Below are 25,019 nucleotides of genomic sequence, written 5' to 3'. Positions count from 1 at the left end.
CAATCACAGCCTTTTTTCGTTTCAAAACATCGTATCCTAGGATAGCAATATAATCTTCAGGGAGATCTGTTGCTACGAAGTCACATTTTAAATCAAGTAACTCCAGTTGCAAGGTCTCTGTTACAGTGCCGTAAACGTTCATAACAGCACCAGTGATACCTCGTATTTGGATTTCAGTTGGAGTTAGCTTGTTCTGAGCCATTGTCCTATCGATCAGTGATACTTGTGCTCCTGTATCGATTACAATGAGACCGTTCACTCCTCCTATGCACCCTTGTACAATTAATTCACTCACATTTTCTTGTGTCAAGGTGGCAACAGCTTTGAAATTCAACTTCGCCTGTCTGAGTCCCGTGTGGTTCAGATTTAATGATTTCTGAGGTTCCCAGCGGCGTGCCTGGGTCCCTCGTTGTGGTTTAACGTGTTCGAAGCTGATCCACGTCCTCCATGCTGATACCCTCTGCTCCTGAAGGTTCCTCCTCTAGCTGCGCCTCTTCCTAATGCTGTATTTCTCATACCCCAACAATTGTTTGCTGTGTGTCCAGGTTTTCGGCAATTTTCACAATAATAGGTAGTTGTTTCACTTTTACTTCTACAATCCCTCTCTTTGTGACCTTTCTTCTTACATGTATAACATACAATATCTACTCGCCTGGATTGGCATTCTCTGGCTTTATGGCCTGGTTTCCCACAAGTGTAACACGTAGTATCGGTGATCGTTCCAAAAACTCGCCTTGTCTTCTCCTCAAATTCGGATGGTCTTTTCTCTAAGTTGTTTAGAGCTATCGCCGTGGTTACAGCTTCTCTGAATGTTTTAGGGAACTTGATCCTGGTCTGTCGTCCTATTTCACCATTTAATCCTCTTACAAAGGCATCCATGGCTCTTCTATCGGCCTCTTCTCTCAGAATTTGGTTTGCTTCAGCGTTGTTTGTAACTCTTAGAGTTTTATCACTGACCCTTTTTACTCGGTCAGAGAACTGCTCAATAGTTTCTCCTCTGTTTTGTCGTATGCTAGCCAATTGCTCGAAGTAGTAATGATCTGGTAGGCTATCGCCGAATCTTTCCATAAAAGCAGCTTTTATTTCTTCTAAAGTTGTTGAGTTTTTACATTTTTCGTCTGACTTTGCAAACTGTAGAGCACTGCCTGTTAGTTTAAGTTTTAAAACTTGAAGTTTTTGAGCTTCACTCCAATTGCTGAGCTCTCCAATTCCTTCGATGTTGTCAAAGAAGGGGGCGACTAGATCTGCTTTCTCTCCATCGTAATGGGCTATACTTGAGACAAGCTCAAATGACGGCTTGCTGTCTGCAAGGGTCATGTCCATCGGGTACGGAGATGTTTCAGTTTTGTTCACCGCGGAGGTAGAAGCGTTGGCTAACGTTTCATCTAGTGTTACTTGAAGCGACCTCACTTTATTCGATATGGCATCAAAGGCGTCTTGGACCTCAACGGTCTTCCCTTCTAGGTGTACAGTGCCCATCGTTAATAATTTAAAAAAATTTGGTTTTCCTCTTTGGAATACAGTAGCTATACAATTCTCTAGGTTATCAGTGATATTCAATAGTTAAACTTAAACGCTCTAAATGAAATCCCTAAAAGACGTTGACAGCAACAATGTTGAATAACTAGTTTCCCTATTTTTCAGTAAAATAACTTTTCCCCTTTTTTTTTCAATTTTCGATAATGGATCAATCAAACAATAAAGTTTTTTCGATTTCCAAATAATACCAATCACTAATCGGTAGTATTGAGTTATCAATGGATCAATAGTCTAACAATGCCTCGATATACAAGTATATCAATACTGTAATGTGACTCAATACAGCTGCAATAATATTAAATAATCGTATTTGTTATATGATATACTATGTGCTATTACTTATATACTCTAATAGTTTAATCACATTAACTGTATATCACTTTGTTTTTCAGTATAATTCGAAATTTACCCTTTTTTATAAGTCAGCAACAAGTTACTTCCAACAATTATTGCTATTATAACTCTTTTACACTTATATTAAAATTTCTACGGGTCTCTTTTTGTATACTGATATTAATGAATTATCAATCAAATTGAACAGTAAGCTAATATAGAATCATTGGCATATCCCTATTTCCAAGCAAATGATTTTAATCAACACGTTATTCTGCTTATATTTACGCTGAAAACATGATGGACTGAATGCCCTGGAGGTGACGACCTGACATGGAGGCTTTGGCAAAATAAAATACTAGGATGTTATCCTTTTAATTTCTCTTATTCAAATAATTCTGAATCTGTTTGTCAATAAAGAAGTTTAATTGCTTAAAGCCTGGCCTCAATGCTGCATTCACCATTTATTTCCAAAGCATTTTGAACCATATTATTTAACCAACTATTTACTAATAATACGTAGTCTAATCTTAGGTTTCGCCAATGATTTAATTTAATTTTAATTTAACAAAGTTCCCACTGCTCAACCAAATAGTGACAGGGCTGCCATCTCGAAGGCTGTGGATGATCGTGACTGCGTTGACGGAGATGACAACATCTGCGTAGACAGTGGTCGGCAGTTGGTAGTTCCGGTCTGGATCACTGGATGTCCGGTGACGTATGCCCTCCTTGTTCCTTTCTATGTTCTATGATGACGTATGATGATGGCGTCCAACTTCCGCTTCATAGTGTAATGGCGTTGCACATGGTGTAATAAGCACACAGAACTAATCCAAGTCCATCTTCGTTCATATAAGTTGAATTTACTCGAAATTTAGAAATATAACATTGCAATTGATTTGTAAATGAATTTAGAATAGTAGTTATTTGGATAATGGAGTGTAAACTGAAATGTTCTAATAATTTTCTCAACCACGTGGTACACTTCTTTATTTCTTTTAGAGTTCTTTTAAAGTTTTGAAATCATTTTGAAATAATTTGCTGGTTTAATTATCGTATCCCACCGCTGGTCACCACTGTAAGCCCTCCGATATTAGCCAGAGAGGCTCATGGTTAATAAAAGGGATAGCGTTTTGCTGCCACCACCCTAGCTCGTAGGGAAATTTAGAATAGTGGTTGAGAAGGGTCTTGAAATGATTACTCACGTTTCTCCTTTGTTTGAGTCCAATCTATATTCAAAATGCACTAAAACACTCGTAGGCGCACCCAAACTACTATATGTGTACCGGTGTGTTCGCATCTCACTCCACCAAAATAGACTTACTTCACACACTCTACATTGCCAATCCCTCCGCCTACCTCCGAGCCCTCAACTCGACTGCCGACCCGTGCTGACGAGTGCTGACCCCTTGCATTTCCTCAGCACGGCCAGTCACCTCACATCACGCGGTTAAAGGGACTTGGGTTAGTCCAGTTAATTTACACACTGTGTAATTACTAAAATACCATCTAAAAATTACTATATTAAAATAGTAGTGTGCGTGCGCGCTACACAAGTACATGTTACTTGTAACAAAGCACAAGATTGTTCAATCTTTCAGAAAAATGTGCTTTCTAAAAACAATTTTTATTAAAATGAAGCCATAAATTCATGAAAAACATCACTTAGGATGACAGTTGTAAAATAAATTGCATGTTAAATATTTTAAGACACTCAGATAAAAGTTTAATAACACTTTAATATTCTTACATATAAATAAGTTAACTTAGTTTTAACTTCCAAACAATTTTTCAGGAAGGCAATTTTTAGCCTCTTAATAATTTTTGTAGAGTACATACATATCTGAAATACATATTATTATTTACTTAATTAGAACACTTAATTCTACCACATTTTACTCCTAAAATTCCTTTTTTTAAACTACAATGCCAGCACCTATTAGTATCATCCAAAACTATCATAGTCAGGGAAATCTGTCCGATACTTTTGTGTACAATAAGTCAGCGTTCTGCAAGAGAGCATAGCTGTAGCCATTAAAGATGAGATCTTTCTCACTCTTGGACACAATAAAACTACAATTCCAGTACCTAATAGTACCATCCGAATCTGTCATAGTCAGGGAAGTGAAGTCTGGGAGATACTTTGCGCAAGTCAGTATTCTGCAAGAGAGCATCGCTGTAGCCATTAAAGATGAGATCTTTCTCGCTCTTGGATACAATAAAACTACAATGCCAGTACCTGATAGTACCATCCAAATCTGTCATAGTCAGGGAAGTCTGGGAGATACTTTCGCAAGTCAGCGTTCTGCAAGAGAGCATCGCTGTAACCATTAAAGATGAGATCTTCCACACTCTTGGAGACAATAAGACTCCCTTCCTTCTTGAATATTTCGTCCACAGATTCTGTAAGGTTTCCCAGATTGTGACATCTTGAGCCAAGAATCTGCAAATGGCTATGTTTGAGTCGGAATTGACCAAAGGTTGACTTAATATTGAAGAATGTATAGAGTGTTCCTCCATTTTCAACATTATCATAATTAGAGGAAATTAAACTTAATGTATCTATTACAGGGCTTTGCTTTTTATCACTTTTTACCATTTTAGGTCATGAGGTATCAAGGGAGATGTGAGACCAACTCAAAATCATTAAATATGACACATAATCAAAATGAAGTATGACTTAATTTTAAGGGCAAGAAATTTTATATAAGACAAATGATATCTGGAGCATTCTAAAAAACACACACAAAAATCTTGCCATAAAAAAGTACTTAATGTTTGATATAAAGTGAAGAACACTATTTAAAAAAGCGTGCAAAAAAATAAAATAAATTGAAAGCAGCAAATCCTTACCTATTCTACAAGTTGTTTGTGCTTAATTAAAAAACTTTGAATTGTAAATTATAAAACACAAAAATTATTTTAACTTGATGTGTCTTACCAACACCTTTGTAAATCCGTTGTAAATATGTTAACTAATCACATTCAAAAAAATTTTTCATTCATCAATTTTAAAATGTGCTAAATGATTTGGACAAATAAATTTACTGATAGCTGCCAATTTTGTTGGGTATAACTTTCTCAAATTCTTAACATTGTCACAATACTTATACCTGTTATTTCTACCTTAAAGCCTTCCGTGAAACCTCAATGTGTTTCAACTAAACATTTAACGAGATTGAATAAAATTCAATCTTATCTTCCAAGTATTGGCATTCTCAGTATGCATGTTGTAAGTTTTTCACATAGATGTACGGTCTACGGACTTACTCTGACATACCATGGCAACAGTGTTGAGGTTGGTAACAATGTCAGAAAGAGAGCCAGACGACATATTTGGCATGAAATGCCACTCGTTGCGATTCAAGAATGTGATGGTGCTGTTGTCGTTCCACACTATGTTCCGCTTGGAGTGGTGCTCACTGTAAACAAAGCAGATTCACAGTTTATACTTCTAAACTGAAATGAACATTAAAACATTAACATTGCTTCATGATCTTAACAAATCTTAGTAACATTTCACTGCTGGTTTACACTGAATGATCTTGAGACTGTAATGAGTAACAACACTCCTAAGGTGGTCTGCCACATTCAACGTCTGCAGATTCATAAAACAAAACATCTCTTACGGACGGACAGCTGCTGGATCCTTCTTAACTCAAATCATAAATATGCCACTGGATTTCAGATCCACCATTTGTTAATAAAGGTAATTTATGTTATATTATATATATATATATATATATATATAAGTATATATAATTTATATATAATAAGAGTTTCGTAGAAATTCTTGTTGATAGTGTGATCCAATTTACATACAAAATATGGATCGGATAACAGAGAACTTTTGTTTCCATAAAAATACTCATATTCAAATTCATAACAACTTTATTCATATAATTTGTACAATTACATTTAAAATTATACAAATAAAGAACTGCATCATTCATATTTTTATTTAAAATATTTTGGGGGGGGGGGGGGTGGGGGGGGGGGGGGGTGGGGGGGGGGGGGGGTGGGGGGGGGGGGGGGTGGGGGGGGGGGGGGGTGGGGGGGGGGGGGGGTGGGGGTTGTGTTACTCAATTTGTTCCGATATAATGTCTGTATCACTATGTTTGCCCTTTCAAGTTATTAATTATTCCAATATCGTTAATCATTCTGCTCTATGAAGTTTAAAAGTATTATGTGTTTAAAAGGTTAAACCAACGAAGTACCAAATTTATAATTATGTTATTTAAATTGATATGAAAACCCATTTCATGATATTAGTATTTTATTTTGAAGATCAAACGTGAACAGGAGTTATATACCATGAACTGTAATACATTTAGAAAACGTATCTCTTCAAGATTTTCATTCTTCATTTATGATTAATTTCGATATGAAGTTTTAAGGCAATCTTTTTTATTTTGTGATACATTGAAAAGATAACGTTGATAATAGGTTTGTTTCAAACAAATTCAATTTTAGTTAATTTCTTTTAAAAATATAATATACTGAAATCTAGGATAAAAAATCAGGTTATAAAAATAAAAACAATTGTGTTTTTTTTCTAAAACATATCTTTATGGAAGAACCATGTATAACTGGTGTATATTTTTTCTTATGGAAATTAAACTGGTGTGATTTCTCTCTTTACCCCGTTTTATTGAAAAGAAACCAAGGATATTATAAATTAGTATCTACACATTTATAAAGGTAGGTCAAGCTGCCCCTTCTATGAACTGTTTAAAGTAAAATCAACATTTATGTCAGATAGCCATTGTTTTCAGAAATTTAATCGTGTTTTAATAGAATTACTGAAAAAAACTTAGGGATCGAGGAGTACGCGTAGTGTTTTATTCCATAACTTATTGTATTGTAGACTGGCTGAAGCCGTTACTTGAAGCCTAATCACTCAGAAGGGGTTGTAAAAATACATTTAAATTCCGTTTGTTAGCCTAGTTGCATGATACCCTGAGAATAGCTTCGTCTAACCTTCATTTCATTAATAAGCAACATTCCAAAATTAGATGGTGGTTCGTATGGACACTCTTATACCATTTGGCTTGGGGTGGGAGCGTATAGAAAACAATATGTGAATTAGAGCCTAGTGGCTATTTCTTCGTTTTAATTATTTGCTTATTATCATCACATCTAGATCCTCGCTCGTGTCCTCTAATATATCTCGGACAACGTATTTCATCCCAGACTTCAAATTGTGCATGAAAACTGAAATTTATACATGGGCCAAGAGAAGAATGAGTTTTTATGATCGGGTGCATGTCTATCCATGAGATCTTGACTGAGCGCCAATTGAAGCCAGTAGGGGTTGGTAGAATTTCTGTTTTGTTTCCGGAAGAATGTAAAATTGTAGTTTCCGTACAATCGTCTGTCTATGTCAGCCGGACATATCCGAAGATCAAGTTCACGTGTTCGGACTCAATGAGCTTTTAACAGAAAAAAAATCACAAGATGTGTCCTGGGCAGTTTGGTTTATAGCAAGGAAAATAGCGAACGGATTGGGAAAACATTTTAACTTTTATTGGTTTCTTAAACATTTTAATGTGTTACTCAATTACACTAAAAATAACCAATATAATTACTTAGTGGTTATCAAAGAGAGAATTAATAGTCAGACCATAATTAATTGTGAACCACTGCTAATGTTACATTTTGTATTATTATCCACCAAACCGCAAGCTTTTAGAAGTATTTTCTCAGTCTAACTGTAAAATGCGTTATAATTAACCACATATGGTTTAAGTGCATTCATGTTTGAAATTCATCTCATGAATGAAACATTTGTTTTATGTTATCGGTTTGTGCTGTTTGTGCTATAAATGAACGTTGTTACATTTTAGGTATGGTATATTTTGTGTTATGTTATATTTAGATTTATATTAAGAACTATTTTCTTTATATCAAAATGAGAGCATTATTAAGTATGTCATTAAGTACCTGTTAATTCCATAGGAATGTTAAGTTTTGAGTTACCATCGGAAAGTCCAAGATATGAAAGTTAGTTATTTCCTAATTAAGGGAGGAAAGTTTAACTCTCTTACTCACAGAGAGTATTTTGACCAGTGGAGGAGAAAAAGGGTAGAAAAGTATAGCAAGGGAATTTAATCTTATACACAAATATACAGTGGCTGGATTTTTTTTATCTCGTTCTGCTTTGAAAATGAACTTACAAACAACAAAACTACAAATTGTGTATGATGTTTAATTTTTATATAAGGAACACTGAGTTAATTGATGGTGTAGTCAGTGAATGAGATTCGGCTGAGATTCCTTAATGCTTCTCTAGTTGGACTAGACGCAGTTATATCTGATAGCTCGAATATCTTATATATCTTAAATAACCCTTTTCATTTTGTTATTAAGCCAATATGTTAGTTACTATGATGTAGTTTAAACATGTTATTTTAGCTGAAGAATATGTGAAACTTTTCAATATCTGACGGGTATTGTAAGATGAAATATTTATTTTCGGTCACATAAGATACATATGGCGGTTATTCCAATCCCATTACTACTGTCAGAGAGACCCTGACTGCCATATATCCAGACGTTCGATACCACTCCGTCCTCACTTTATCTTGTTTATTTTCCTCAAACGACCTTGTTTTCAAAGATGCCACTTAGCTCAGTTGACGTTAAAGCAACATTTATAAAACCAATTTATTATTCAAAATCAATATAAATACTTAAAACTGAATTTAAAGCTACTGTATTCTGTACGTAAGTTTATAAATCTGTTTGGCAATTTTGATGTTAAATCTATATCTTGAAACGTTCTTTGCGAGACTGTACGCATGCTTGTACTAAATTCTTGAAAAACACAGAATTACACAATTATTTTTTACGTAAAACATTTTTTTAAAGCGTAAGAGTTATTTTCATCTATTTATACAGATGGAAATATTACAATTCCAATCATCAATTAAAAAAAAGTAAGGAGTGGAAATATCAGAAGCGATTAGAACTATAGTACTCGTATTAATACCAATGAAAAATGTCGTCTGCCAAAATTAAATAGATCAATTTTTCCTGGCCGTTCCTTTTTTTTATCTAGGACTCAAGTGTTCCTTAATCAATTACCTGCGGATATAAAGATAACTCAAATTAAGAGTAAATGGTATTTTGTAGAAACATTATGCTGTTTAGCTTTTTCCCTATTAAGGGATCCATGATTAAAAAAAATAAACAACTTGCATAGTAAATTTATTGCTAAACAGCATAGTTGATATGTTACAATTTTGGTTATTTATATCAATCTGTTTTTATCGTTTCTTGTAATGTTGGTTTTGTTTTTTTAAAATTTAATTTGTTTTATCGAATGGTTGGTTAGTGATTTTTTTACTAAACATTGTAACACACGGTAACTACTTAACTCAGATTTTAGTATTTTTTCCGTAGTTGATTTGGCCCTTTCCCTGATAAAAAATCATACACAGCTATCAGAAGCCTAAAAACGACGACTAAAAGGTTTCATACTATTTAAATGTATAGTAAAAGTAGACTACTTTGTCTGTTAATATCTGCACTACCAGTAGTTACCAGATTCTTTGCACGCAATTTATTAGGCGTTGCACATATATGACTACTTGGTTCGAATAAATTATATTTCTGATTTTAATGTTGAGTTTGCCTTGTTGAAACTATCAAGAAAATAGTCAAAAATTGTGTATCTATGCCCATTGTAATTTACTTTGCTCTTAGTATTTTTACCAATAGTTGATTTTCCTTGCTTCCCACCATAAAAATATATATATATATATATATATGTTAATATATATATAATATATGTATATATATATCTATATAAAATATATATATAATATATACATCACAGTTCAGAAAAGCCTACTTCTTGTAAAAGACATTCAAGAGGGGTTATATAATAGTCTTTAAAAATATAGTAAAAGTTGTATAGTAACTTTTCCTTTTATATCTAATAGACCGAACTAATACTTTTATATCTATAATCTAAAATAGTTGTTTAATTAATTACACATATGGTTGTGCTGTAATAAATCAATGTTTACACAGAACACTAGATTACATCTGACAGGCTCTCAATTAATATTTTACAACTTTAGAGAAAAAGATGGGATTCTTCACTGGTTGAGTAAACAGGGGCGTAGCCAAGAGGAACAAAAAAACAGAATAGAGCTATATCTCCGAGTCCGTAAAGTTATAAAAATGCATGCCAATCATTGAATAGTTTACGCAAGAAAGAAAAAAAATCCATCCTACTCACATTCCCATTTATAATAATATTAGGATGGACTACTCCTGTAGGTGGGCTATTGATTTATGGATTTAGGATCAAGTTTGGATATCTGTCTAATACTGATCCGGAACTTTCAGTACAATACCTGTGAAAATAAAATAATGCCACACTTATCTCAGCAGGTAGTAGACTACTTTAAACTCATTGTTTCATACTCCACTTAAGTTTAAATATCTTTAGTTGCGTCTTTCTGCCAGCAAGTTAGCGATATATGTAAGACTATAAATTCACAGTGGTCTCCATATATTTCCAAAATTGGGGTAAACCAGAGACGTTTATCTACACAAAGTTAGATTAGTTTGGGGGCAAGAGACACAAGGAAACAGCAAGGAATTTAACGGTCTCACAGTTCGGAACTAAGAGCTGAAAGGTCACTACTTACTGTACTGTGGACTACTCTGAGTAGGTCTAGGTTTAGAGTTTACGACTTTGGCAAATATCAATAGTTTATAGTAGATATTCCTAAACAAAGTTACCGATATTCCTTCCTTAAAATTTTTATACTGCAGATAATGGAATTATATTTTTGCATGGTGGAAGTGACAACCGTAATGATAGTAACGGTGATACTGATATTTGATCTCTACTAAACAAAGTATTGTAAAGAATTTGTAATAAAAAATTTAAGGAAACAAAAAAGGAAATAACATTTAAAAGTATTCACCCCAATAGTTTTGAAGTTTTTGTTTCATTTTCCTTGTATGTCTCTTGCGCCAATAGTTTAAATGAACCAATACAATAAAAAAATTAGTACCTATTAATTTACATACGCAGAGCACTTAAAATCAATAAAAATGAACTTTTAATCACTCTGTATTATAATGGTTAATTTCCAATACAGCAGAGATATGCGACTTACGGTTTCCTTTGTTGCTATGTCAGCTGATTTTCTCTGTCCCAAACCTGTGTTCCAAGTTCAAGTATTTAGGATATTTCTATTACACAGCATTTGCACATACGGACAGACAGATGGATAGGACAAAGATATGATTTTAACAATGGCCTGTAGGGTCCTTATAAATATAACACTTCAAGAAAGTAAAAATTTAACAGTCCTTTATTAATTCTCGAGATTTATCGTTAGTTATATAACTATACAACAGTAAATTAGTTGGGAAATAAACACAAACAAACTCTATTCTCTCTGAAGTGTGCTCGTAGATCCAAACCAAGATCTGCAGTAGTATCGAAGTGGATAAATAAAGAAGAGTTTACAGTGACTGTGACAAAACTGTTAAACGACTTTCCATTTCCTCTCGAGTTGTCCTGCTTTGCTCCCCAGGGAGAATACATCAGATTTTGTTAAGAGGGAACTTGTCCTCTGATGTGCTCAATAAATTATAATGATAGCCAAATAAACATGTTTTCTGGAAGAATACCATTTGAGATGTTATTCTACTCCTGAGTTATAAAAAACGTTGAATTAAGAATATATTTTCCTGACTTCTATTTTACCTATATTAATGGTTTTAATATTTTTAAAACAGTCCTCCTACACTGCGGGACCACGTGTTCGTATTTTCTACTACCCACTCAGTGCTTTGAGATTTTTCTATTAGCAGGATGGTCCATGAAACTGATAAAACCCAGGACTCATCAGCAAGTGGTCGTGGTAGTGATTACTACTCTTCCACTCCCAATCCCTTATCTTCTTCAACGCCAACCGCCTTTCCACTCAAGGCTAAACCATTCGACACACGGTTTTTGTTTATTTGTTTCAGGTGTGAGTAAACCGAGAGAATCCAACGAGCACACAAACTCTAGAACATGTTTAAGATTGTCCTTTTTTAAATATATTGTGGGTTGCTGAGCCCAACTACCTACCCGAGTATGGTCAAGGAGTTCAGCAATCTGCTCTGACGACCGGTGTCAGACTTCCCGCGGTCCGGTTTTTGAATTCATTGACCACCGCCTGGCGTGTATATGATGATTTCCTCAAGGTGAGCCAGCAGGTAACTGGGGCACCATCTCCTCCCTGCAACTCTGGGTCCTCTCTCTTTCCCTCCTTAAAATCTTTGAAACCCAGCGAACAATCCAGGAAGCGACGAGACAATTGAGCGTCATCCCCAAAAGCCGGTTGCTTTATGTCTTCATAAGTGTTAGGTACCGCCCGTTTATTATTGAGTCATAACACAAATTACTTATACATACGCGGTAATTTCGTTTGTTTCAACATGCCCAAATCAATTGGACATGATAAAACGTTGGAGTAGCTACTAGGCAAACTTAACCTAAGTTGATCTTGTTCAAATGAGCAACTGATGGCTTTGTGATAGAGATAAAGCCAATTCAATGTCCTGTTGGCTAAAACCAATTGAGGGTCATCAAACGGTATTGTAAATAACCCTGGCATCATGTCTTATCAGAGCGAGTATGGGAGAAAATCCCAGGGCCACAGTCTCCGTCTGTTATTGAACAACCCTCGTACCTTCAGGATGTGAGATGTTATTCTCACTCTGATTAATACAAAAATATTTCAAATAATCAGGGACGGATTTTATAATTTTGCAAGTGTTACAAATCGTTTGTTTTTAAAACAGGGTTGACACTTAAAACTATTTCTTCTTTTCTTGAAATTTTTGAATGTCAGTAGGTGGCAATTTTGGGGGTCGTACCAAAAGATTTTTTATCAGGTTAGGTATTTCTTACTGAAACACTTAGCCTGGGTGGTATTTTGTAACAATTAAGCTCTTTAGTAATTCGGTGAAGATGTCAAGAATTATTATGTGTTGCCGTTCTTAGTAATATTATTTTGTTTTTATATAGCACACTACCCCCTCAAACCAGGAAAATATATTAAGTTTATAAAATTTTTACGATCACCAATATTTAATGGATTTTATGAACATTAGAGTGTTTAATTTTGAGATTATTTATAAATTATTTGAAGGATATTTTCCTTTGGACAAATGCGCATTTCAAATGTTTTTCTAGATAATTTTTGAAAATCTGCCACTTAACAGCAAAAAGTAGGCCTACATAATTTTGTGGCTGGACGCCTAACTGACAAAAAATAAAAAATAAAAGAATGAAATGATAATATGTGTTTTATTTTACTTATGTATTATTTTTTCTAAAATCCTTTTTTCTGTTCATATTTCTCTTCTGGGATGTTAATCAACATGTTCAAAAAATTCCTTGTTTATTTATATTTATTATACATCTATTTATTTATTTAACTTGTGGTGGACATTGTTTTGCTGTGTTATTTTTTTATATGGTATACCTTTTTCAAAAAGGCGAAAGCGCGAAATTATTAAAGGACAATGATATACCGATAGACAGTCCAATATTGTTATATTTTATATATATATCATATTCTTTTCCATTATTAACAGCTTCAAATTATAAGCTAAATACCTAATGGCTCTTATTTTAGGCTCAGTGTGTAGATGACTACTTCTGATTTGAAAGAACTGTATTTTTTATGCCATAGTTGGGTTTGCCATGCTGCTAGGATCAAGAAAATATGTCAACAAGTGTATACTTATAACTATTGTAATTTAATGCAGTCAAAGGTACTTCTAATACCATTGTTGAGTTATTCTTGTTTTCCCGTTTACACACACACACACACACACACACACACACACACACACACACACACACACACACACACAACACACACACACACACACGTTTTTAGTTCACACACAGCTTTTAGTTCCAAAAGTCACTACAGAAAATATTGTAATAAGATGTCATGTTTTTTTTATGCTTTCAAGACTATAGTGTCAATACATTTAAAATGGTTACTTAAATACATTTAACTAAACATATGACTGTGTTGTAATATTATAATGTTTACATAGAACAGTTGATCTAGTCTTATGGAAGTTGTCACAACTTTATTACCAGTCCTGTTGTCGTAGAAGAAAAGTCATTCCTTCGTGAGCCTCTAGGGCGCAATATGAAGGTATGTACCAAATATAGATTTCATGGTTTTTGCTAGGTGTTGATAAATAATTTAGAACACGTCTTTCTTTATGTAGATAAGTCTTCACAAACTAATTTGGTTTACAAACAAGAATCAAATTCCGCCTGTTTAAATTAACTTTTTGTCTAAGATATTTCAAGTAGGTACTAATATAGAGTTTGCTTGTACCATGATCAAAGAAATATATACCAACGAAAACCATTTTCAATCATAAAGTGTCTTATTTCTGCTTTTTAAAATTTACTTTTGATTTAATATTTTTCGTGGCATAGCTATGGTTTGCCTCTTTGTTGAGATGAAGAGAATATATAACTTGTGTATGACTTAGAAGTTACTGGAGGCAAAAATAGTCAGTGGCTGATTAAATTAACTTTCGGTCTAATTTATTTGCTTGATGTATCTATACAATATATACATATGTTGTTTTTCAAGATATCAAAAAATAAAAAAAAAATTGTCAACTAACAGCACTTATAAATTTCAATTGTTATAGTCAGAGTTTGCCTTTTTGTCCCAAATACGAAAGTATATCGTACAAACTAAAAGGTTACTGTGGCCAATATGAAGTCTGTTCCGGTCGTTTAAATTCACTTCCGGTCTAATTTATTTATTTCCCCAATTAAATTATGCTGGTTCAATGACCTAGATTCGATTACCTTATCACAGCTTTTAATATAAGGTAGTTTTTATAACAACGTTTAAATAGGATTTCAAATGCACTACATAACATGGTCTTTTGATCATTGGTGCAATCTAAATTTAGAATTAAATAATAACTTAGTCTTTGAAATCTTCGTTATAATACTGATTCAAGCACTTAAGGACAATACAATAATTTAACATTTTCTAATATTTAATATTATATATTCTCGGTTTAGTGACTTTCTTGATCAGTAACTTTGATTGTACTTTAACGTTTAAAATCCCAAAATCAAAATCCATTTTTAGACTGAGAGAAACTGCATACCAATTTTCAAATATTTAGGACCTTTCTATTTACATAGTGTTTGCACGTACGGACAGACAGACAATGACAAGATAACAAGTGCTGGTAAATTGCAACTTGTTAATGCTAAATAATTGTGAATAGGAGGAACAAAAATATAATATCTAAATTGCACTTTATTATTTTACTTATTTTAAATGAATGAACAGTTGGTTAAATTCAACTCCTTATTATACGGAAAATAACCAAACTAAAATAAACTATTATGCAATTTTATAATAACAGTTGTTTTAACCCCTAAAAACAGCACTTTGTGAACTTTGTTCACGAACATGTTTTTGTACTTTTATTATGGATTGGGTAAGATAACGGTGGATGAAGGAATAAGTAAACAAAAACAAAAGTCAAATGCACATATCTCATTACAGTGCATTCCGCAAAAATACTTTAGTGGAATGTGGTTTTTGGGATCTGTCAAGATTAGAAAAATAAAGATATTTCTCTCAAAAAATTTGTGATGAAGATTTATAAATGTTATTAGAAGATATTCTACTTTTAAGTAAATATTTTCTTAAAAGAGAGAAACAGATAATTTTTTGAAAATAATACAGTATTAATGCGAACACCAGTTATCTACCGGCGTAAGGCTGTTGAATCATTTATAAATCGTTAAAAAGGAGTATCAAGGATGCGATAGAACGTAGTGAAGGTCTTTCTCTACCGAACTGACTGTAACTTTTTCCCGGTTTAGTGACTCCTAGCCGGTAACTCTGATGAACTTTGACCCTTTAAATCCCAAAATAAATTCTTCCTTCAATTAAGAGGGAGTCTGTATACCACGTTTCAAGTATTTACGATCTTTCTATTACACAGTATTTGCACATACGGACAGACAGACAATGACGCGATTTGAGGAAGGACCTGTCGTGTCCTTAACAATTATTACGGTTCAAGAAAATTAAGTTTAACACTCCTTCATTAATTCTTGAGATTTATCGCTAGTTATATAACTATACAACAGTATATTAATTGAGAAACAAACACAAACAAACTCTATTCTCTCTGAAGTGTGCTCGTAGATCCAAACCAAGTTCCGTTAGTAGTATCGAAGTGGATAAATAAAGAAGAGTTACAGTGACTGTGACAAACTGTTAAACGACTTTCCATTTCCTCTCGAGTTGTCCTGCTTTGCTCCCAAGGGAGAATACATCAGATCCTGTTAACAGGGAACTTGTCCTCTGATGTGCTTAATATATTATAATGATAGCAAAACATGTTTTTAGAAGAATACATTGAGATATTATTCTACCCTGAGTTAAAAAATAGACTTGATCAGGATATTTCCTGACTTTATTTGACCCATATTAATGGTTTTAATATTTTAAAATGTCCTTGCACGCGGAAGGAAATAATCCATTCGGTCCACTCACACTATCTTTTTAATTAGAAATGTAAAATTATTGAAGATAAAGAATTTAATGCTAATTTTAAGTATTGCTAACTAGTTGCAAAATGTACTCTTTTGTATACTAAACCTTGTTCGAGATAGATATATAAAAATATGTACAAAGCTAAAACCTAAATTTGAGTGCTATAACAGCTATTTTAAATATTAAGACGACACTTTAAAGACAAATAACTTTAATACTCCTAAAAATTAAAAACAAATTTATTCACATAAGAACTCCGAAGGAATATTGCAATAAAACGATGTGGCTAAATGGAGACATATACATAAAAATACAATAATAAAAACTAAACGTCTATTAAGATTACATAGTTCTTGAAAAGTCTTAAATACGCGAGAACAGTTTCGAATGAAAAGTAAGTAAATATGTTCAATTCAGGAAGTCTTAAGTACTACAAACATTCATATCATAATTTTATTGATAGCAATCTGAGTATATATCCAGAGAAAAAACACAGTACTTTTATCCTCTCAGAACACATTTTCACCGAGTTTGGGCCTAATTTTCCATTGCTATGATCGCAATAGAAGTCCTCCATAGTACAATGAGGTCAGATTCCTTTATATGCACCAACGCTTAAACTCTTTTCAATGAACTTAGAACGTTATAAAACGATGGAGTTGAGTATCAGAACTAACAATTATGCCCTCAACGCTAATTTTTCATTATACGGATGATTATAATGAATTATAATTGGTTAATAGCTAAGAAAAGGGGGTACTTACGTATTATATCAACCACACCCCTTCATTTCTCCAAACACAAAAATTCAACATAACAAACATTACCAAACAAAAACTAAACTCTTTATTGAAAAAACACACACAAACACTTGTTTTTATTCTTGATCACACTCCGCCAGCCAAAATGCGAGTGCCTCCGGCCGAAGCCCGCGCTGATGTCAGCGAAAGAAAAACATCCCTCGAGATAGTACCCTATCAGTAAAATATCAAATTCTAGAGGAGCTGATCAGAAATATTAAATTGAATTGTAATGGAAAGGTAATTATGTACAGTGGTAAAACACTTAAATAATCATGTAATGCCGCGCGGCCTGCAGTAATCGGGATTCTTGAGAAAGATAAATATCTGTAAATGCTTGTTGATTGATGGAATGTTAGTTCTGTTACTCAACTACATCGCTTTATAACGTTCTAAGTTCATTGAAAAAAAGTTTTAAGCGTTGGGGGCATGCAACGGAATCTAACCGTCAATGAAGTTTGTACTATCATCCTGTTGTTCCTGTCCTACTTATCCCTGTGCACAGTTTTATTTCTGTTCAATGTTACCGGCAGGGCGAAAATATTTTGTTGAAACATCATGAGACCAGCTAAAACACCACACTCATAGCATGAAAAACCAGATGTGATGAGTGGTAAAAGTTTACGAAAGATATTGTGATCTTGATGTGACTTTTTCACGTTATATGCTGATTTGTATAGAAAAATGGAGTTGCGATAGAAACAACGCATACGATCTACAAGAGAAATATAACCAGAAACGTGGGTTACTTTCTGTGATAGAGTGACTTAGTCTATAGTAAATATCTTTCAGGCAACATGACTTATTTTGTTGTATGTTAAAATACTCTTACGATTTTACTCAGTTTGACATTTTACAAATATATTTATTGTGTTTTCTCATTGCGATCGTGTTTACCCATAGTAAAAAAATGTTTGCTGAAGCTTAACTTAATCCCGTACATCTTATGAAGCGACATGCATGATCATTAATTTCAGAGTTGCTTATGCAGAAATGAAGATTCATGCAAAATTTTTATGTCTATAGGTTAATTTGATCTTTAGATATGTGCGGGAAGACAGACAGATACAGTAAAAAGTTGTACGCTATATAAGCAAATGTTTAACCGAAACACAAGCTATTGTCCGTAAGATTAGCTACTTCACAGTCTCGCTGCTTCCGACAGTCTCGCTGCTCCGATGTGTATCTCCCTTGTTTATTCTGTACTTGCTTCTATATTTCGGTTGTGTTTTAGTTTCTTTTGATGTTAAAATTATTTTTTAACAAATTTAATTATATCATATTCATTGAAAATCTCTTTTGCATTAGTAACATTATATTTTATATTTTGATTCCTAAAGAAGGAGTCAGGTGCAAGTACTTGAAATGTTATTTAGTTTTTTTTACTGTATATACACGTTTTATAACATGTTTTGTCTTAAAATATTTGTCAATATGATTTCTGCAGACAATTATAATTTATAAATTTGACAATACATATTACTAATTATAACAGTCACACAACACCCTCTTCAGTCCTTGTTTATCATAGTTAGCATGTAGTCTGTTGTAATTGGTGTCTCGGCGTATTACACTAATGATTTATTAGAAACTCTCTACTGAAAACTACCGTCATTAGTATTGTTCATTGTACTTCACAATGGCATTACAGTGAACATCGGTGCATGCACAATTTTAATAACTCTAGTTAACGGTATGAGTGGCATATAAAAGCCGGATATGATGTCATTAGAGCATTGTTATATTGTTATATACACATTATTGCAGCTGCAATATAGCACTAACAAAGCATTCATGTTTCTACACACGCGCGCGCGCACACACACACACACACACACACACACACACACACACACACACACCGACGAAGTTTCTCACACATAATTAAAAGGACATCTGATTATACGTCTTAGTCAATGGTGAAAATAATGGCCAGAGTAACAGTTTTTCCCTTCAAAATAAATAATACATAGAACTACAATTAGTTATTTTGTGTTAAAGGTTAATAAACAAGTTATAGGTTTTTAATAACAGGTTGGTAATGTTTTACTGCGTTGTTGTGAAAGCAAGTTTTTGTACAAAAAGGTTTGATTTCGTATTCCGGAGCTGTTTTGACAGGACAGCCGGTGGAGTCAATATGTTGTCCTTCAATAAAGGACGTGGCTTGACTCAGAACTTTGTATGTTTTTCCAGCAAGTTGTTGCCGGCTGCAATCCTTGAACTAACTCTGAAAAGGACATCAACATCAATATTAGTGTTACTGCATAATGTGCCGACCTTAGACACATAGAGGTCATTGTATGTACATGTATTCCATTTTAACAGATTCTATTAAGAATCAAATTCGTAATAGCTCTATAAGCTCTATTCTATAAGTTGGTTTTCATACGGTGGAATAGTACGAGTGTGTTGCTTGAGATCGACAATCTTTGCAATTGAACGCAAAGATTTAGTGTTCGGGTAGAAAAAACGACGGCTGCTATGCACGTTCATGAACTGATTAAATTACAAGCAAATTTTATGCTAAATATTACTTACATGATTATATCTAAGCTAGTGGGATTGGTCAATTTTATTCAATACTTCATTCTGACCTATACGGATCTCAAGCAAAATGTAAATAAGCCCTTCGATTGAAAAAATAATGATTGGTTTCACTCTTATATTGAAAAATAAAAATTAAATTTATATCATATTATTGTAGAACTTTTATTTTGTAGAGAAAACATTTAATTATAGTGGAAAATATACATCTTTACTTTTATGTTATTCTTAGACATTTATTTTACTTGTAATTACAATTCTCAATTATTTTAATACTAACCTAATGTTATCTGTTCCATTATATTTGATTTACGTTATTATTCTATCTTCTTTAAAACAAGTGGAATTAAAATAATATTTTTTAAACGACAAATAATTATACCGATTAACACAAAAAGGGTGATCCAGTGAGGATAGAATTTTTTTCTTTATACCGGTTGCCAAGTAAACTTACTACATGAAACACGATGAATTTGACTTGTATTCGATTGTTTCTGAATAACATCATGAGATTTGTTATTGGCTATTGCCATATCTTGAAAATGGTCCAGTTACTAATAACACGAATGTTAGTATTTATTTAGTGTAGTGGTATTTTCTCCCAATATTCACAAGTGTAGACACCAATAACGAGCTGTGGGATAACACACATTTCAAAGTTTCGCTCTTACAATTGATAAACTTTGCAACTGACTGCACTGAGTGTCTTTTTTACTACGTGCTTGGAATGGTGAGAACAATTTCAGTAGCATGCATTCAAAGAGTAAAATAATGTAGATCTGAGAGCCAAGTCGTATTGCAGACTTATTCCTGGAAACTTTAGCTAACTTTCTTCTCAAACATGTCTCAAAGTTGAAAACTGTGAATAGACGTGGGAAAAATGACAGTTAGTCCTGTTGTAAGTTTTGGAATCTGATATTTCCTTTGGAAGTACGTCTGAAGTTGGAATAATATCTTGCAATTTATCATATATTTTATTCAAATATATTTTCATTTTAAATGTAAAGTATTTATGATGGCTTTAATGTTAGAAATGAGTTTGTTTTGTCATTGCATTTCGATCTGTAAAATTGAAATATCTAAAAAATGTATTATGACTTGAATAAATGTTCTGAAACACACACACACACACACACACACCAAACAGGTAAGCTTTTGTATTGTAAAATTTACAAAATGAATAATACGAATGAGAATGGGTTGCAGGTCTGCTCTGAACTGTGTAAGGTAGTGGAGGGAGTATAAATAATAAAATATTTAGCTAAAAAAAGGTATGTAACTATTTAAATTGAATATATAATAATCTAAGTTTCTTAAATAGCCCTGTTGTGGACGTACTACGGTAAAAAACATTTTAATCGAGTATTTTATTGATCTAGAATACTGACACGATCATAACAACTATTTATAGATCCAAATATTTCGGTAGTAGGACTTATAATTGTGGAGTTGCGCGACTTAGAGCGTACCTTTTCCTGAAAACAACGGAGAAAAGTTATAAAGTACAGCAACTAATCTGAAGGGTCAGCAGAAATCACCTCTAAAATTTCAACTCAAACATTTTTCAACGAACCTGTAGGATTAAACTATTTTTTGTTGGTAAGCTAAGAAATACTTTGATCTTGTGATGTGATTGTTTAAAGTAAGCCCTAAGTTCTACTGGTCGGTAGTCTGGCTAGTGCGAGGACAGTTAAGTGTAGAAGTGAGTGGTAGTCTCTTATAATAAACACTGTTCAGTTATAATTTTGAAATGTCGCAAAACTACTTACAATGCTTATTCTTGTTTTAGAACGAATGTGAGTAGGGTTTGAGTACTAGAACGAGATTAAGCTTTATTATGAAGTGATATAATGTATTATATGGAAAACGTGACAATATAGCATACTAATAAACAGCAATTAACATTTTTGTACGCCAATGTCTTATTAGCTTAGCTCTTATCGCTAACCACTCAATCTCGTTGGACAGGAAGAATTTTATTTCTGTCTGTATATATGTCTATATGTTTTCTCACTATGTCTTGAAACGAACTAACATATATATATATATATATATATATATATATATATATATGCGCATAATGTTAGGACTGTTACTTTACAGTTACGTAAAGAGTATTCTACAAAAAACCCCTTTTATATATCTAACATTCTATATAGAAATATTCGTGTTCATCATAATAGATGCAGTCTCTTTGAATCACCCTCCTTGCCTGTTTTCAAAATAGAGTTAAACAATGGCTACTTCAATTAGGTATCACATAAGCAGAGTCAATTATATCTGCAGATTACCGAGCGGCCTGACCTGCACCACCCATCCTCAGGCACTTTATAATATTACACCCGACCACTAGACCACTATACTACTACTAAACCATACTACTACTGCTACTACACTACACTACACTACCATTCCTACTAGACGCTACATTAGTACACACCACACTACTACACTATTATTACATAGAACCATGCTGACTTGATCTCCCCTGGGCCAAACACAATGATATGATGCCGTTGCATTATTATAGATAAACTAACACTGAATTATTTTTTTTACTAAAAGTAAAAAGCCACTTCTCATATTAAATCATGTTTTTTTCTTTTTATTTTAAATTATAAATTTTATGTTCAAAATTCTAGCACATTATATTTATTAAATGCTATTAAAGATATCAAGTTCTTCATGTTAAGGTATCGTGGCGGACGATCAACTGAAGCCTGCGCACAGGCTGAATGCCCATGCAGGCTTTATTCCTTATCAATTATTTAAGTAATATATTAGCTAGATAACTAGTAAACTATTGTTTTTCAAAACAATTCTGTTTAGTGCTTTACTATTGTCATTAATTTTAAGTGTATTTCATGTACAGTTGATGGAATAAACATTCATTCATTCATTCATATTTTATAGATTATTCTCGAGAATGAAATAAGCTACAGGATTTCAAATTTTGCACTCAGGAGGCCAACATATTTCCTATTTTGTCTGCATGAGCGATGTAAACATTTTGATTATGCATTTTGTATGTAAATTTTGGATGGAACCTCAGCGAAGCCGGTTATTCGACACGTGGTGTAGCACCATCGTATATTGTTTAATAATACATGTAATAATTTACATTTTAAATTAATCATTAACATTTTTCAATAATTATTTTGAACTTTGATTTATTGTTTGTGTCCATGGAATAAGAACAATAAACAAAACCCTTTTAGTCTAGTTAATAAATTGGTGTCAGGGTTTCAGAGGATAAAGTCATAGTGTTTAATAATTTTATTTGGATTTTTCATAAGTATCACTAGTAGTTTTCTTTATAGTAAAATTACTTAGTTGAAGTGAATAGATTACTAATGAAATTGTTAATGGGTATCGTCTTTCTAAACCCATGCTATAATATGAAATTGAACTGTTTAGCGAAGTAAATTAGAACACTTGAGTTTGGCGATGTGCCGCTCAATGGGGTTGTCCAAATGTAATATAAACGATGTTTTCTGTACTCTGTAGAACGTTATTATACAGTAAAATTTATTGTTCTCAATTCTGTTTACGATAAAAATAGAGTTTAAAAATTAATGTTACGTTTTGTACAATTATTAATGCTGGTAGTACCAAATAAAATAATATTCTTGTCATGTACAAACGATCGGTATTTATTGTTAGCGACACATGCCGGACTCTGGAGCAGCCACTCGTGTATTGATCAGTGGGACACTTAATTGTGTTGTTTGCAGAGTAAGTGCTCTTTCACACGATCCGGCGCCCGCCGCGCGGCGCTCGCCTGGGAAGCTGAATGTTTTCACACGAGGTCGGTTTCCGTCCGGCGCGTGCCGTGCGGCGCTCCCATGTTTTGACTGTTCAGTACATGCTCAACTATTGAAATGTTAACACCGCGGAAGAATTAAAGTGCTAGCCATGTACTTACTGTGGAGACGGCGAAGAAGAAGAAATAGGCGGTATTGGATTCACCCATTGCTTCAAAATCGACATACTTCTGGGTCCTTCAAAGTTTTATTCAATTCATTGCGGAACAGTGAGGAAAGATTCTTTTCTTACTTTCGTATGTCAATCAAATCATATGATGAACTTTATGACAAACTGAAAGCTAAGCTGCAAAAACAAAGATACAAACATGAGGAAACTCCATCCAACCTATGGAAATGCTTGCCGTTACAATAAGGTAAGTTTATAAATGTGTTAGTAATTTGTATTTGTAAATATAGTCGATATGTCATTTAAGGTTAGTTTATACAAAAACATTACAAATATGTACGTGGATAACATTTATTGTATAAGAAATATACAAAAGAGTAATACTGCTACATAAGAAATTTTATATTTTTACTTTTATCAAATATTAAAATCATTTGAATCTCCTTCGAAATCCAAGGACAAGACACTTGATGCTGGAGTAGCTGTAGCACGATGCGGGGTTGGTGTCCGTGATGGTGGCGTTGGCTGCTGGTTGCTTGCTTCTTGACTGGTTTGTTGGTTCATTGGATAGTACTGTTCACTGCTGGTTGAGGTATGTGGGTGAATCGGACGAATGTATGGGTTGATGTAGGTCTGGTTTGAAAATTGCGGAGCAAACTGCGGTTGTTGTTGAGGACAATACACGTTTTGAGGCTGACTCCCGGGATATGGGTAGTGGACTTGCTGGTATTGCGAAGTAGGGACCTGGCTGGTTCCTTGACCCTGTCCTTGGGCCTTGACGTTTTTTAAAACCCCGAGAACGCCTAGCTGAAATTCAACAAACTGGTCAGTAGTAAAGGTCTTTAAAGTTGGAACCATACTTCTGAAGAAGCCAAAGTAAGTTTCTTCTTCGTCATACGGCTGTTCTAAGATTTTCATCATCTTCAGTTCGAACTCGTCTTCGTTTCTCTTCCTTTTTCTTGTTACTTTTGGTTTGTTTGGCTGCGCTGGAATACGAGTTCCTGTATTGTCTATTATATCTTCCGTCGGTGATACAGGATTATTGCCTTCGGGTACGTTGATGGATGACTCTGTGTCATGTTGGTGAGGCTATTTTCTTCAAAAATTGAAGTTGGTCGTGATATATGTATTTTTTTATTTTACTAGCTCCAGCTCCTGATCTTTTTGAATCCTTATCTTGTCGAATGTGCTTCATCCACCTATCCCTTATATTTCACCATTTCTTCAGCAAGTTGTCCCCTGAAATAAAACCCCGCATTAATTATTTGATTATCTA

General features: G+C 33.6%; 1 protein-coding gene across 1 annotated transcript in view; it reads right to left on the bottom strand.

Annotated features, from left to right (window-relative positions):
- LOC124358112 (protein croquemort-like) overlaps positions 1 to 23,783 on the bottom strand; it is a 43,694-nt gene extending 19,911 nt beyond the window's left edge. The window contains exons 1-3 of the mRNA XM_046810406.1: positions 23,736 to 23,783; positions 5,153 to 5,296; positions 4,112 to 4,315 (exon numbers count right to left, since the gene is read on the bottom strand). Coding sequence (XP_046666362.1) covers positions 4,112 to 4,315; positions 5,153 to 5,296; positions 23,736 to 23,783 — 396 coding nt within the window. The remainder of the gene's footprint in view (positions 1 to 4,111; positions 4,316 to 5,152; positions 5,297 to 23,735) is intronic.
- Between the last annotated feature and the right edge of the window lie 1,236 nt (positions 23,784 to 25,019).

This window comes from Homalodisca vitripennis, chromosome 3 (assembly GCF_021130785.1).
Source record: "Homalodisca vitripennis isolate AUS2020 chromosome 3, UT_GWSS_2.1, whole genome shotgun sequence".
Taxonomy (NCBI): domain Eukaryota; kingdom Metazoa; phylum Arthropoda; class Insecta; order Hemiptera; family Cicadellidae; genus Homalodisca; species Homalodisca vitripennis.
The sequence above is the reverse complement of the archived record's forward strand: the minus strand, read 5'-3'. Positions and strand labels throughout refer to the sequence as shown.